Source organism: Fundulus heteroclitus, unplaced genomic scaffold (assembly GCF_011125445.2).
Source record: "Fundulus heteroclitus isolate FHET01 unplaced genomic scaffold, MU-UCD_Fhet_4.1 scaffold_36, whole genome shotgun sequence".
Classification (NCBI taxonomy): domain Eukaryota; kingdom Metazoa; phylum Chordata; class Actinopteri; order Cyprinodontiformes; family Fundulidae; genus Fundulus; species Fundulus heteroclitus.
Window position 1 is genome coordinate 1063211 of NW_023396770.1, and position 15583 is coordinate 1078793.

The following is a 15583-nucleotide window of genomic DNA, read 5'->3' on the forward strand; positions in this document are numbered from 1 at the left end:
ATAGTTTTGCTCCTATGTAGATCAGTGCTGCTGTCATCACATACAGATGGTCACTGATGAGTATCTGTTTTTTGTACAGTTTAAAGTGCCATTTGTAAATGTACATGAAGTAGGAAGCTACCCTGTCGGAGCCGATTTATGATAAAAGGCATTGCGATGAATAGTCTATGGGGGGGAAAAAATATATGTGTATAATTTGGGTGTTTATTATATTAATATGTAACTGCAAAATATATAACTGCATATATATATATATATATATATATATATATATATATATATATATATATATATATAATGTGTGTATACATGTGCAAATGTGTTTGTGTATAAAGTAATAAAAAAATATAAAAATGTATGAATGGCTGTGTTTTGCAACATACATACATCCTGTCAGAATATTCTATTACTTTTAACCCCACTAAGATTATTTAAATGCATGGACAATTTGTTATACTAGCTATAGTTTTAAAGTTTTCAGCAAAAAAATACGTGAAAATTAGTTAAATATTCAGAGAGTTATAGTTGATTAAAGTTTATTAAAATTGATAGTGTGTTGACTGCGCCTTGTCAACACATTACACTGAGCTGAGCTGTCGACCGCCCCAAAATGGCGCCCCCAAATCTCGTCAGCGCCCATAGGCGAAAGCGGTCGATGTGGGCTCTATGGTGGAGCACACGAGACCGCTCAAGAACGCATGTTGAGAAACGGCCTGTCAAAAAAAAAAAAAAAGTCCAACCGCTTCACGGTAACCACGGTAACCGTCCCAAACAAATTTCGAAAAAAAAATTTTTTTTTAGTTTTTTTATTGTTGGAAGAATTCGTGTGTCATTGTTTTTGGAATTTTCGTTTTTCTAATTAAAAACAAAGAATAGACCCAAATGTAAACATACCAAAGGTTCTGCGAGATCTCGGAAAACTAAGTCAGGATCTCGCAAAAGTTAATCGGGATACATTTATTTTATTAATTTTTTTCTCCGGGGCTCAGCGGTTTGTGCCGTTTCAAAATATCCGCCCCGCCAACGTCACTTCCTGTTTCTAGTTGAGGGGGCGGAGTTTATCCGCACGTCTTAACGCTTATTGGCTGAGCGCGAATTTTAAAACCTCGTAGGAACAGGCTGCAACGGACGCTGTTGTGGTCCGGAGGATCCAAAGCAGTAAAAACGGTGTAAATTTAGACAGTAACGAGGTCACAGGCTTTTAAGTCACGTATTTAGACAGTGGGTGAAGTTTATTTTGGGTTTAAGGAGTTACAAAACGTTTTCATCCCGAACTGAGATGGACACCGCTGCGCTTCTTCAGTAAGTCTCGATAGAAAACGTTAGCGGGTACTAGCTTCCCCAGAACATCTAACATTAAATAATATACATGTTAGATGTTCTTCTTTAATATTGTCCATATTTTTCCAATGTAGGCAATTTGAAGAAGCAATGTCCTCCTACAGTGGAGACGACCCGCTGGATCCGTGGGAGAAGTGAGACGTTTAGCTAATTTTCCTCTGCAGAAAAAAGCTAATTTCTCTACTTTGTCAATAATTGTGGACCAACAGCTTTGCCTCACATTCAGTCTTTGAAATTATTATTTTCTGATCTGATGAATCAACTTTGATCAATTGACTATTGGGGATAAAAAAAAAATGTAACAGCCATTTTATCGGGAAAGCTTGTAAATGTAAAACCTTTCATGATTATATCACCAAAAGTAACAGAAGTACAATATACAATTATGAATAGTTAATAGCCAACAGCAGAAACTCTTAAAAAAGATTTGAATCCTGCGGGTTTTTTTTTTTTTTACCTTTTTAAATGAACCTGAAACTATTGAACATCTTCTATTCATAGAGTCACAGGTCATTTTTGGCAGAACCTGCATATTTGGTTGAGCATTAAAATAGAAAATATAACGCCATCTGATATAAATCAAATATCAACATAAGGATGTCATTGCTAAGGATATTTCTGACATGGTCAATGTTATGATTATGGGGAGATATCATATACATGCATATAAATGGAAAAATCAAAAACCTTCACTAATATGTATTAAAAACAAACTCAGAATCTTCTATTGCTCTTTATATTTTTTTTAGCTGACAAATATGGACCTATACAAAAAAAAAATGTAGTGAAATGTCACAATTTCTGTTGCTTTGACTCTACAAAATGCTAAAAAGTTAACACGATGAATCATTGCTAGAATGGGTCTCTGTTAATTATTGATTTTAAATCCTTAAATACATGTTTATGTATTTGGAGATTGGATTGTATGCTTCCACTGGTTTCATGTAAATGCCTGTTAATTTTTTATTTTCCTTTGTCTTGCACAATGTAATTAAATCTCCTTTTTATATAATTATTTTATTTCTTTTTGTAAGAATGCGAAGTGGAGATTCTTATTTAACGTGTAATTAGTGTTGTGATTAATAAAGCTGTTATTTAAGTGTCTCATGCCTGCAGGTTTGTGGACTTCCTGGAGCAAAGGCAGCCGGCTGCAGGAGGCATGGCGCTGGTCTTTGACGCCCTGGTCCAGCGGTTTCTTGGCGAGGAGCGGTATGCTGACGACGTGCGCTACATCACCTACTGCATCAGATGTGTAAGTGGGAGCCGTCCCTCCAGAACCGTGTGGACGGGTCCAGGTGTTAACGGGCCGCGTGTCTTCCAGGCGGCGTACTACTCGGACCCGGTGGAGCTCTACGCTCAGGTGTTCAGTAAAGGCGTCGGCACCAGGACGGCTGCGCTGTATGTGGCCTGGGCCCAGCAGCTGGAGCGGGCCGGGGGGAACCAAGCGGCTGATGCTGTCTACCAGAAAGCTCTGGAGAACCGGGCCCAGCCTGCAGACGTAGTTCTCCATGAATACAAGTAATAAGCTGCAGCACGTCGTTTTTTTTCTTTATTAAATCGGTTTCTCTGATGTTATTGTTGCTGTTTTAAATGGTTTGTATAAATGTGTAGATGGATCAGAGGTGAGGTATAAATGCAGGAGCCCGGTTCTTGTTCTGTTGTCTTTTTTGGGTCCATGTTGGTTCTGGCTGCAGGAATCTGAAGGTTCTGCTGTGACAGTTGGGTTAAATAAATATTGACTGATGGAGAAACACCAGAACCTGGTAGTCTGACTAATGTTAACTCTGCCCTGCAGGCAGTTCCAGAGCAGAACCAGAACCCAGCCTCCCCTGTCCGGTAAGCCAGCTGCTGCTTCCTTAACTGAACCGGTCACGATCAGGTGCTGATGGACCTCTGTTCTGCAGGAGCTCGGGTTCCTCTGCAGAACTCCCAGATGACCAATCAGACGTCTCCTCTCCCGCCGGGCCAGAACCAGGTTCCTCTCTGAAGCTCTTATTGTTCAGCACCTTTAGCACCAGTACAAACCCACTAAAGTTCTGCTTTGCTGCAGGCGTCAGCTGACTGTCCGTCCAAACCACCGGCGAACAGAACCGTCATCACGTAAGTTCTCCGCTCTCTGGGCCCGGTTCCCTCTTTTTACGCTCGAAGCTCCCAGAAAGCGGGTCGTCCTCTCACTGCCGGTGCCGTCCACAGCGTGTCTCGCTCCGAGACGTCAGGGACCCTCCCCTCCGGACCCAGCGCCTCGGCGCCGGCCGTGTCTCAGTACAACACGGCCCAGTTGGCCTGTGAAGGGTCCGAGTTCTGCTTCGAGGAGGCCCGAGCCAAAAACTACTGGCGTAAGATCCGTGAGGAGCAGGAGGAGCAGCAGAGGAGGAGCAGTAAGGCGCCGTTCAGACACCTGGAACACGATGGGAGCTTCTTTAAGGTCCGACACGGCGGTTCTGTTTCAGTGGCCCAGAAGCTGAGCGAGCAGGAGGACGAGATCCAGAGGCTGAAGGACCGGCTGCAGCGGGTCACCCAGGAGCTGGAGGCTTGTCGAGGTTCTTCCTCCCAGCAGGTGAGCTGCAGGTGCCTTGAAGCTCTTTATCGGGTCGGTTCTGACCCGGTTCACATGACGGCCGTTTCCTCCGCAGCCCCCTGCTGCTGCGACCGGCTCCAAGCCGTTCCAGCCCGCCTCTTCACGCCCCCGACTCTCACACAGCCGGCGCTCCCTCGGCCTGCGGCTGCACGCCGAGCTCAGCCTGATCCAGGAGGCCGGCGCCGCTCAGAGCCCAGAGGCGTCCACGCCCGGTCCGGTCCGACTGGAGCGCCGGAGCGACCGCAGCCGACCCGGGACCCGCGCACCAGACGAACCTTTGGGTCCAGCTCGCTTCAGACCCGCTGCAGACCAGCGAGCTCGGCACCGCAGATCCGTGAGTATCTGCTTAGAACCGGTTCTGGACTCTGACGGGTTACAGGGAGGAGTCTGGATAACTTTCATGACTCCTCGCCTCTTCTCCCCCAGGGACGGCAGTCCGGTACCAGAACCAGAGGAGAAACTGGATGGTGAGTCCAGCCGCTGCTCAGACTCGCCTCCTGATTGTCTGTCTTCAATAAAATTTTATTTCTATAGCGCCAATTCATGAAATCATCATCAAGTCTCTTTCTAAAGTCAGCTTCCATCAGATCCTCCAGGTTGGTGAGAAAGTTTCCTCTCTAAGGAAACCCAGCAGGTTGCATCAAGTCTCTCCAAGCAGCATTCACTCCTCCTGAAAGAGCGTAGAGCCACAGTGGACAGTCGTCTGCATTGTTGATGGCTTTGCAGCAATCCCTCATACTGAGCATGCATGAAGCGACAGTGGAGAGGAAAACTCCCCTTTAACAGGGAGGAGAACCTCCAGCAGAACCAGAACCAGGCTCAGTGTGAACGCTCATCTGCCTCCACCCACTGGGGCTTAGAGAAGACAGAGCAGAGACACAGAAAGCTCAGAAGCTCACATTGACCCAGGAGTACTTTCTATGTTAGAGAAGACAGAGCAGAGACACAGAAAGCTCAGAAGCTCACATTGACCCAGGAGTACTTTCTATGTTAGAGAAGACAGAGCAGAGACACAGAAAGCTCAGAAGCTCACATTGACCCAGGAGTACTTTCTATGTTAGATGGTAATAGAGGATGATCTGCCTCCCCTGATGATGTCACAGCTAACAGAACACCAGACCAGGTGTACCTTCTATGAAGAGAAAAATGACAGAGAACTAAAAGTTAAAAGCTGAAATAACAACAAACAATGCAGATTGGAGAGCAGTAGGAGAACTCAGCAGAGAGAGAGAAATAGACCCTGATGTCCTCCAGCAGCCTAAGCCTATAGCAGCATAACTATAGAGGTAGCTCAGGGTATGAGCCACTCTGACTAGAAGCTTTGTCACAAAGGAAAGTTTTAAGATTAGTCTTAAAAGTAGACGGGGTGTCTGCCTCACGGACCAAAACTGGGAGTTGGTTCCACAGGAGAGGAGCCTGATAGCTAAAGGATCTGCCTCCCATTCTACTTTTAGAGACTCTAGGAACCACCAGCAGACCTGCAGTCTGAGAGCGAAGTGCTCTGTTAGGAACATACGGGGTAATCAGAGCTCTGATATATGATGGAGCTTGATTATTAAGGGCTTTATACGTTAGAAGGAGAATTTTAAATTATATTCTTGATTTAACAGGAAGCCAATGAAGGGAAGCTAAAATTGGAGAAATATGATCCCTCTTGTTGATTTTCATCAGAACTCTTGCTGCAGCATTTTGGATCAGCTGAAGACTTTGAACTGCATTTTGTGGACTTCCTGATAGTAAAGAATTACAATAGTCCAGCCTTGAAGTAACAAATGCATGGACTAGTTTTTCAGCATCACTCCTGGACAGAATGTTTCTAATTTTGGCGATATTCCTGAGGTGAAAAAAGGAAACTCTGGAAACCTGTTTAATATGGGATTTAAATGACATGTCTTGGTCAAAAATAACACCAAGATTTTTAACTTTATTACCAGAGGCCAAATTAATGCCATCCAGATTAAGTGATTGATTAAGAAGTTTATTTTTTGAGGACTCTGGCCCAAAGATTACAACTTCTGTCTTGTCAGAATTTAAATGCAGGAAATTTAAAGTCATCCAGCTTTTGATGTCATCAAGACATGACTGCAGTCGAAGTAACTGATTGGATTCATCAGGATTTATGGATAAATATAGCTGAGTGTCATCAGCATAACAGTGGAAATTAATCCCATGCTGTCTGATAATTTTGCCAATCAGAAGCATATATATAGTAAAGTCTGTCCTCTTGACTGATTTAACGCGTCCTCTCTGCGTTTCAGCATCTCAGAGCGGGACGGCCAACCTGTCCCACGCCACTCCCAACACCTCCCTGGGCCTGGTCCAGGCCACGCCCTCCAGGGTTCTGCCGTCTCCCACCGTCAACACGCTGGAGGCCATGGGTGAGTTCTCCTGGGTTCTGGTGGCGGCGCGCCGTGTTGCGCTGCTCTCACCTGGCTTGTTCTCCACAGGTGTGATCATGGACATGTTCCAGGCTCCTACCTTCCTAGATGAGCCTTCAGAGGGAGCCTCGCAGCTCCACCTCTCTGCTGAGAAGGACCTGGACATGGAGACAAGTGGTAAAAATGCTGGAAGCCTGCAGACTGGTGCTGCATGGTTCTGCTGTTCTGACCCGTTCTCCTCTTTGTTGCTCTCCTGTTCTCACAGTTGTCCCGTTACCAAAGCCCACCGCCCCGTTTACCATCTTCCAGGATGAGGAGGACAAAGAAAACGGCCGGTGAGCTCCTCTTCCTCCTCATGAAGGTTACTTTGAGCCTCTTAAAGGGCCAGTCCACCTGTTGGTTCTGTTTAGAGCTCCTACTGGCAGTAAATTAAGTTTATTTGTTGACCTATTAGCAGCTAAAGGCCTGATATTTCCATTTATTGTTAGTTTCTAAGGGTTTATGCTCAGGTGAACCACATCTAGATTGAGCCGATACGATTCTCCATGTAGCTCAGCTTGGTTTGACTCCAATATCCATATTTATTACTTTCAAATTAATGCTCAAAGTCATTTAATTAACAAAACCAGCAAAATATATTTATGTTCAATTTATTGAACACTGATATATTAACAGGAAAATAAATCATTTGTTCAATGCATTTAATGTATCACAGACTGATTTTTAGGGACGACGGCTCGTCTCACTTCCTCGCTGTAATAACGCCCCCTAGGGGTTGGGAGGTATATTGAAAGCCAGAATATGGATATTAAATCGTTGTTAAAAACATCAATATTAATCTTTGTATTTTTATGCTCAGCCCTAGTAAACTGGTTCTGGTCCAGAAACCCGTGGGATGGACGGACCTGGAAACCAGCCCTAGATAAGTGTTTAGTGGAGGGAAAATGTTAAACTGTTTGGTGGAAGCTCCTTTAGATCCAGTCTCCACGTTCAGTCCTGACGTCAAAGCTGCCGTCAGCCTGATGAACCTGGACTGAAGCTCAGTGGATCCAGAAGGATTCAATCGTCTACATCCTGCAGCTAAAGCCACGCGCTTACAGGAGCAGCTGAAGATCAGCCAGTTTAGAGGCAAACCTGCAGGAGTGTGAAGGAGGAGAGATTTAAAACGGGCAGAGCTGCATCTGACAGGAAGTCATCTGAGATGTTCTCCTGATCTGGAGACCTTTAGGAAGTGTTGCTGCTAAGGTGACGGACTGAGACGACTGAAAGGAAGCAGCCAAACACGGTCAGCCTGCAGAGAGACGTTATTACCCAGGGAGCCTCTGGAGGGCGCTGTGTCCTGACTCGATTTAAAGAGGAATGGAGCTGACGGATGCTCCAGAACCAGAACCGTTCTGGTTCTACAGCATTTAGCTGGTCCTAAAGTCTGAACTCTCCTTGGTTTTCTACGGACCAGTTGGGTATTTTCAGGTTTAAATGATGAGAAGTTGTGTTTTTTTTTTTCTTGTTTTAGTGCTGCAAAGTCTGAAAGCTCCAAACCCGTTAAAGCCGTGGGAGGAACCAGGGCGGACAAACCCAATGTGAGTAGACATGTCCACGGTTCTGTGGGTTCTGGTTCCGGTCCGGGCTGACTCCCTGCCGTCCACCAGGAGACTCCTGCCTACCTGATGCCTGACGAGAGCACCACATGGGGCGCTCGCTACAACTTCATGAACTCGCTGGACGCCTGTCCCAACAGCACCAGCGACTTCGCCATGCTGCCCTCGCTCGTCTCCACGCCCTTCACCCACAAAGCCGCCACCGCCGCCGCTGGCTCCTTCCAGGCTGAAGGTACGCAGACCTCAGCGCACCTCCTGCAGCCCTGGGGCCACGCCCTGCAGCCTGCACCTGGTTATACTCTCTGTTGAACGTTCTGTCCTGTTTTTAATCTTCCTGCAGAGCATCTCTGTAAAAGCGGCGACGCTGAGAACCTTTTGATCAGACGTCAGACTAAGAAACTCAGGTAAGCAGAAATGGGAGTCTGCCGGGTCCAATCACAGAACCCTGGGGAACCGCAGACGCCCTGGTGCAGACGCCCTGGTGCAGACGGTCTGGTGCAGACGCCCTGGTGCAGACGGTCTGGTGCAGACGCCCTGGTGCAGACGCCCTGGTGCAGACGCCCTGGTGCAGACGGTCTGGTGCAGACGGTCTGGTGCAGACGGTCTGGTGCAGACGGTCTGCACCAGACTGTCTGGTGCAGACTGTCTGGTGCAGACTGTCTGGTGCAGACTGTCTGGTGCAGACTGTCTGGTGCAGACTGTCTGGTGCAGACTGTCTGGTGCAGACTGTCTGGTGCAGACTGTCTGGTGCAGACTGTCTGGTGCAGACGCCCTGGTGCAGACGCCCTGGTGCAGACGCCCTGGTGCAGACGCTCTGGTGCAGACGCTCTGGTGCAGACGCTCTGGAGCAGACGCTCTGGTGCAGACGGTCTGGTGCAGACGGTCTGGTGCAGACGCTCTGATGCAGACGCTCTGATGCAGACGCTCTGATGCAGACGCCCTGGTGCAGACGCTCTGGTGCAGACGCTCTGGAGCAGACGCTCTGGTGCAGACGGTCTGGTGCAGACGGTCTGGTGCAGACGGTCTGGTGCAGACGGTCTGGTGCAGACGGTCTGGTGCAGACGGTCTGGTGCAGACGCCCTGATGCAGACGCCCTGATGCAGACTGTCTGGTGCAGACGCCCTGGTGCAGACGCCCTGGTGCAGACGCTCTGGAGCAGACGCTCTGGAGCAGACGCTCTGGTGCAGACGCTCTGGTGCAGACGCTCTGGTGCAGACGCCCTGATGCAGACGCCCTGATGCAGACGCCCTGATGCAGACGCCCTGATGCAGACGCCCTGGTGCAGACGCCCTGGTGCAGACGCTCTGATGCAGACGCTCTGATGCAGACGCTCTGATGCAGACGCTCTGGTGCAGACGCTCTGGTGCAGACGCCCTGGTGCAGACGCCCTGGTGCAGACGCCCTGGTGCAGACGCCCTGGTGCAGACGCCCTGGTGCAGACGCCCTGGTGCAGACGCCCTGGTGCAGACGCCCTGGTGCAGACGCCCTGGTGCAGACGCCCTGGTGCAGACGCTCTGATGCAGACGCCCTGGTGCAGACGCCCTGGTGCAGACGCCCTGGTGCAGACGCTCTGATGCAGACTCTCTTTCTGTCCTCAGCCCCATCCTGGAGCAGAGTCCCTCTGACGACGGCGCCGCTCAGGCGGCCGCCCGGCAGCTGCTGCCCTCCTCAGCGGCTCAGGGCACCATCATGGCCGACGGCTCCTCCTCCACCTCCTCCCTCAGCGTGGTGCAGCCGCCTCCTCCTGCCGTGCTCTCCTTCAGGGAACACACGCTCTGCCCCGCCGAGGAGCCCGGCTGGGACGAGTACGCCGAGCGGCCGCCCCGCCGGAGCTCGGCCGCGCCCACAGGCGAGCCCTTTCAGATCCTGGAGGATCCAGAGACGCCAGCGGAGCCGGAACCGGTCCAGAACCCGGTGTGGGACGTTCCCATGAGCCCAGAGTGCGTTCCCAAAGTGAGCTGGCTGGACATCAGCAGCCCCGTTCCCACAGCGGAGCAGGACCTGGACGCCTTCCTCAGCCCCCGCCGGCCCAGCAGCGCCGCCGCCATCAGGACCCAGGACGTTCCCATGAGCCCGGAGCCGCCGCGGGTCTGTGCCGACGTGCCCATGAGCCCGGAGAGGATCAGCGTCCTGGATGAACCCATGACGAGTCCAGACAGAGGGCTGAGAGCTGAGCTGGTGCCGGATCCCTGGGACGGCGAGCTGATCGGCGCTCTGCTGTCCAGGCTCAGCCCGCCGCTGACGTCTCACCCCTGCTGCGTCACCTGGCCCTTCGCCGTCCCCGCCATCGGCCCCAAGAGGACCCTGAGCATGGGTAAGGCCCACGGCGGCGTGGAGGAGACGCCGCAGGTCTGAGGGAAACCTGATCTGCCTGTTTATAGAGAAATAATCACACCTGAGCTCTGCGTCGCGTTTTCCTCCTTCACACCAGAACCAGAACAGATCAGAGGTTTGTTGATGTTAAACACGGTAAAATGGTTAGAAAAAAGGCCACATTTACTATGCCTGAATTTATTTTATGTGTAATTATATTGTCTCTCTGTGGACTAAATAATAGTTAATTTGCATTTATCCCTTTATTTTTATCACTCATAAAATTAGCGTAATTAATTATGTGAATATATTTTCTGATGAGATTACTACTAATCAGAATAATCTATTATTAAAATAGTGGTTCATTCCTGGTCGGCAGCATCTCAATCATCTTTAAGCAGTTTATGGATCTAGGTTTCCAGCCATGGCTCCAAAATCATATATTTGGTTTTAGAGATTTATTCATAGTTTATTATCATTTGCTCAGTTGAAAGAGAAATTTAACCAGGTACGTCATTTTCTTTCCACCTGGCCATATTTACAGAATTATGTGAGTAAATCCATCAGAGGTCTTATTTCTAACGCTGGATCTTATAAATCCTTCAGTAGATGCATTTATGACGACGGCCTCCTCGTATCTGACGGTTTCTCTTCAGATCTTTATCACTAAAAGTTTAAATGCGTATAATTTTCCTTCCTCTTCACGGTTCTGCACCACTAGGCTTCAGGGGTGTGAATACTTTCTCGGTTCTGCTTCAGCCCGCCTGGTTCCTGAAGGTTCTGCTGGGTCTCTCGTTCTCACAGGGAACTCGTCCCTCAGGGTGGACTGCGTCCTGGGAGAGGGAGCCTTCGCCACGGTCTACCAGGCAACCAACCCCAAGACCTCCGAGAAGATGGTTCTGAAGGTAACGTGGGAAACGGACCTGCGGGCTTTCACTGTTGGTTCTGACGGCCGGAACCAGAACCCTTAGAACCCCAAAGGCAGCAGGGCGTTCCGCGCTGACCATGAGATGTTAACTTTTTAATTGATGCCTGAAGCTGGGGAACCTGAGAGGAACCCACTTTGTTCTGGTTCCACGAGAACCGAGACCTTTGTTAGAATAAAGCAGTTATGAGAGACGGTACCGTTGATACCGGGACCAGAACTGAGCCGCTGACCTGCTAGCTCACCTTCTTCCCATGATGCATCATGGTCTTCTGGTCCAGGGTAGACCTCCAGGGTTCCTCCTGGAGCGTCCCGCTGTCCCACCAGCCATCAGTGGTCATAATGTTGTGCCTGGTGGATCTTAAGACCTGGAACCAAATTTAGACCAATCAGCAGACAGTTTGGCTCCCTGCCCGCTGATTGGTCTCTCTTCTGCCTGCTGATTGGTCCCTGTTCTGGCCGCTGATTGGTCCCTCTTCTGGCCGCTGATTGGTCCCTCTTCTGGCCGCTGATTGGTCCCTCTTCTGCCTGCTGATTGGTCTCTCTTCTGGCCGCTGATTGGTCTCTCTTCTGGCCGCTGATTGGTCTCTCTTCTGGCCGCTGATTGGTCCCTCTTCTGCCTGCTGATTGGTCTCTCTTCTGGCCGCTGATTGGTCTCTCTTCTGGCCGCTGATTGGTCCCTCTGCTTCCTGCTGATTGGTTCCTATCTTTGCCTTCTGATTGGTCCCTCCTCTGCTTGCTGATTGGTCCCTCCTCTGGCCGCTGATTGGTCTCTCTTCTGGCCGCTGATTGGTCTCTCTTCTGGCCGCTGATTGGTCCCTCTTCTGCCTGCTGATTGGTCTCTCTTCTGGCCGCTGATTGGTCCCTCTTCTGGCCGCTGATTGGTCCCTCTGCTTCCTGCTGATTGGTTCCTATCTTTGCCTTCTGATTGGTCCCTCCTCTGCTTGCTGATTGGTCCCTCCTCTGGCCGCTGATTGGTCCCTCTTCTGGCCGCTGATTGGTCCCTCTCCTGCCTGCAGGTGCAGAAACCGGCCAATCCCTGGGAGTTCTACATCAACACCTGCCTGGACGCCCGGCTGCAGCCCTCCGTCCGTCACCTGTTCAGCAGCATCCGCTCGGCTCACCTGTTCCCTGACGCCAGCGTGATGCTAGCTGAGCTTCATAACTACGGCACCCTGCTGGTGCGTCCGCTAACCGCCGCACATGTAGCCGGTTCCGTCGGCACCGGCTAACCGCTGTGGTTCCCGTCCCCGCAGAACGCCGTGAACGTCTACAGAACGCTGAGCGAGAAGGTGATGCCGCAGCCGCTGGTGCTCTACTTCGCCGTCTGCATCCTGCGCTCGGTGGAGCTGCTGCACGCCGCGCGCCTCATCCACGCCGACATCAAGCCCGACAACCTGATGCTGGGCCAGAGGTGAGCGCAGCGGCCTCACCTGCCGCCAGAACCGCGGCGCCGCCCGGCGACCCGCCGCTCAGTCTCGCTGCCGTTGCAGGTTCCTGGACGACCGGACTCTGGACCCGGACAGCCTGGACCACGGCCTCGTCCTCATCGACCTCGGCCAGAGCATCGACATGCGGCTTTTCCCAGAAGGCACTGCGTTCACCGCCAGGTGTCGCACGTCGGGCTTCCAGTGCACCGAGATGCTGAGCGGGAAGCCGTGGACCTACCAGGTACAGCCGGGTCGCCGGGTCAGAACCACCTGAGGGCATGTTTCTGGTCTGGGGGGGGGAACCGGAGAACCCGGGGGGCGGAGCCAGGCCGGGATTTGAACCCGGGACCTTGTTGCTGCAAGGCAGCGCCTGGAAGGAAGTCAGTAGTTGGGTTCATGCAACCAGAACCATCTGGGTTATTTCTAGATGTCAGAACCAGGCTGGGTGTTCTGAAGTGGGTCGGGGGAACTTCAGGTCCTCATTGGTACCAGAACCAATGTGAAGCTGCTCAGCAGAACTCTAACCGGACCGCGCTCTGTCTCCATGTTTCCAGACGGATTACTTTGGGATAGCCGGAACCGTGTTCTGCATGCTGTTTGGTACCTACATGCAGGTCCAGAACCAGGACGGCGTGTGGAAGACTAACGGCGTCTTTAGAAGGTAAATCCTGATCCATCCAGAACCTTTAAGGCCTCTGGGTCCGGGTCCGGTTCTCCTTCCTCTGGGTCTCTCCACAGGAACCCGCACAGCGACGTCTGGCTGGAGTTCTTCCACACGCTGCTGAACGTACCGGACTGCCGGTCCCTGCCGAGCCTCCAGAACCTGCGGTGCCGGCTGACGGCGGTTCTGCAGCAGAACTACAGCAGCAAGCTGCTGACGCTGAAGAACCGGCTGGTGGTGAAGCTGCTGGAGAACCACAGGGCGGCTCGCCGATGACCCGAACCCCAAACTGGTTCTATGTAACCCAAACGGGTCGGGAACCCATTAGAACTCATCTGTAAATATCTTATTTTTGTTTTCCTGCTTTTGTAAAATTAATCTTCTGTGCAAAATATTAAAGTCTTGAACTTTTTTAGGTTCTACTTTTTTTTTTTTCTTTTTTTAAGTAGAAATAAGGGAAGTAAAAATACAGAGTAGCAGAACCCGTCCTCTGGATCCGGGGAACCCGGGGCGTCAGCTCCTGGCGCTGAGACCAGAACCGACTCGGTGGAAATGTAGATTCATCAAAATGAGCTGAAAGGAAGGAGAAGCTGTCCTCTGACAACGGATCAAAGCCGAGGAAGAAACCTGCTGATACTGAGAAAAATACACGTTTTATTACAGGAACGTTTAATTTATTTTAGAGCTAATTGTAGAAAACAATCTGCTGAGATCAGACGCTCAGAAACATCGACTTGATCCATGAACAGAAGCAGGAAAACATCACAGCTGCTTCTAATCAGCACTAATCCTCATATTAGGTTATTTATTCATACCAGACTTTTCCTGCTCATACAGTAGTTGTTCCAGCATTAACCAGAAAAAGGCAAAAAAAACTACTTAAGAAACAAACTTTTAAAAAAAAACAACCACCGACTCTATAAAGTTACAGAGACTTTAGAGAAAAACAGCCCAAAGTCTCTGATAATAAGCGATTAACTGAAGCTCACATGAACGCCCCTCATGGTTTGAAGTTTTAAAGCTGCTGAGGAAAAGCCAGATAAAGGTGGCCTACCTGCCCAGGTGCTGCAGTCGCTGCTTTCAGGTCTATAAGTGACTTTGGTCATAATCCACAGTAAACTCTGGTTACAGCCTCCTGTCCATCGCTGACATTTCTCTTCAATCCTCTGAGGTTTTGGAAAATTAATGGGAAATAACTTCATGTGATGATGATCATCTTTAGTCAGAGCAGAAACCAGCACAGCAGCAGGTTTTGTTCCTAAATTATGTCTGAGGTCATAATTAGGACAGATCTGTTCACTATTTGATTTAAACAAGGAAACTGTTCAAGCGTTTCTGCTCTGCTTGACCCAAGATGGCCGCCACGCGTGTGTCTAGGTAAGTGGTTTGAGGAATGACTCAGACACGCAGCATGGCGCTCCCTGGGTCCACCAGGAACCCGTCTCCATACTAAATAGGTTTAGCGTGCTCTCAGTGGAGATCCAGAACCTCTAGTGTTCTGGATCCTGACCCGGGAGCACAGAGTCCTGGACAAAACCCGTCAGCAGCTCCACTTCCTGTGTTTGTGTCCATCAGGTTCCCCGTCCTTCCTGAGGAGGAGATCCCCACAGCATGATGCTGCCACCACCGTCTCCCTGTTTCCTGCAAACATCACATTTATCCTCACCTGACCGACCGCAGCACCTTCTCCTTTATTTCTCCATCATTCTGAGCTGCTTGTTGATTGAGGCTAGATCTGGTTCTGTTTCTTTTTATCAGTCCATGAAAAGAATCAAACTCTTCTTTTGACTGAAAGTTTGTGGGACATGTTCGGGTCAGAACGTTCTCTTTAAACACCTGAGTTGTGCTCAGAACATTGCCTCGTAGATTTCTTCCTGTCTGGATGCCTTTGTTGTTCCCTGATGGCAGCAGAAAACAGACATTTAGTTTTATACTACAGCTATCCTGATTGGTTCAACTTCATTCTTACTGTTTTATTTAAATGAGTCACTTTTTAAAGATGTTGCTTATTTGCCTTTTATGTTTTAGAAAAATGCTGCATTTAATAACTGACTTTTTCTCTCAGTTTCTATTAAAGGTTTTAATTAGAAATGTCTCCACGTCTGCTTATTCCGCTCCTTGGTCCATCCTCTTTGTTAAAACATGTTCACATGCAAATGCACTTAAGAGAGAAGATGTATTTTTAGTTTTATCGACTGAAACGTCTTCATTAAGAACAAAGTGGAGCTCAAATAATTTTATTTCTATAATCACGTCATCTAAAGGCTCTTCTCAGGTTCAGTTTAATCCTCCATTCAGGTTCAGATTCTAACCCAGCAGGTCATCAACCTGCAGCATTTGTTCTTGTGACAATGACAAT

The 15583-nt window shown here is 49.5% G+C and overlaps 1 protein-coding gene across 1 annotated transcript; it reads left to right on the top strand.

The window, feature by feature from the left end:
* Nucleotides 1-1090: 1090 nt before the first annotated feature.
* On the top strand, nt 1091-13643 carry bub1 (BUB1 mitotic checkpoint serine/threonine kinase). Its single transcript, XM_036130385.1, is given in 25 exon segments — nt 1091-1302; nt 1416-1475; nt 2458-2593; nt 2663-2859; nt 3137-3221; nt 3224-3316; nt 3392-3441; nt 3535-3719; nt 3792-3898; nt 3975-4095; nt 4097-4253; nt 4346-4386; nt 6178-6297; nt 6367-6474; nt 6563-6632; nt 7811-7877; nt 7947-8127; nt 8236-8299; nt 9494-10209; nt 11013-11113; nt 12153-12314; nt 12390-12547; nt 12627-12804; nt 13118-13224; nt 13302-13643. Coding segments are annotated over 25 exon segments (3486 nt in total). The 5' UTR covers nt 1091-1279; the 3' UTR covers nt 13501-13643.
* The last annotated feature ends 1940 nt before the right edge of the window (nt 13644-15583 follow it).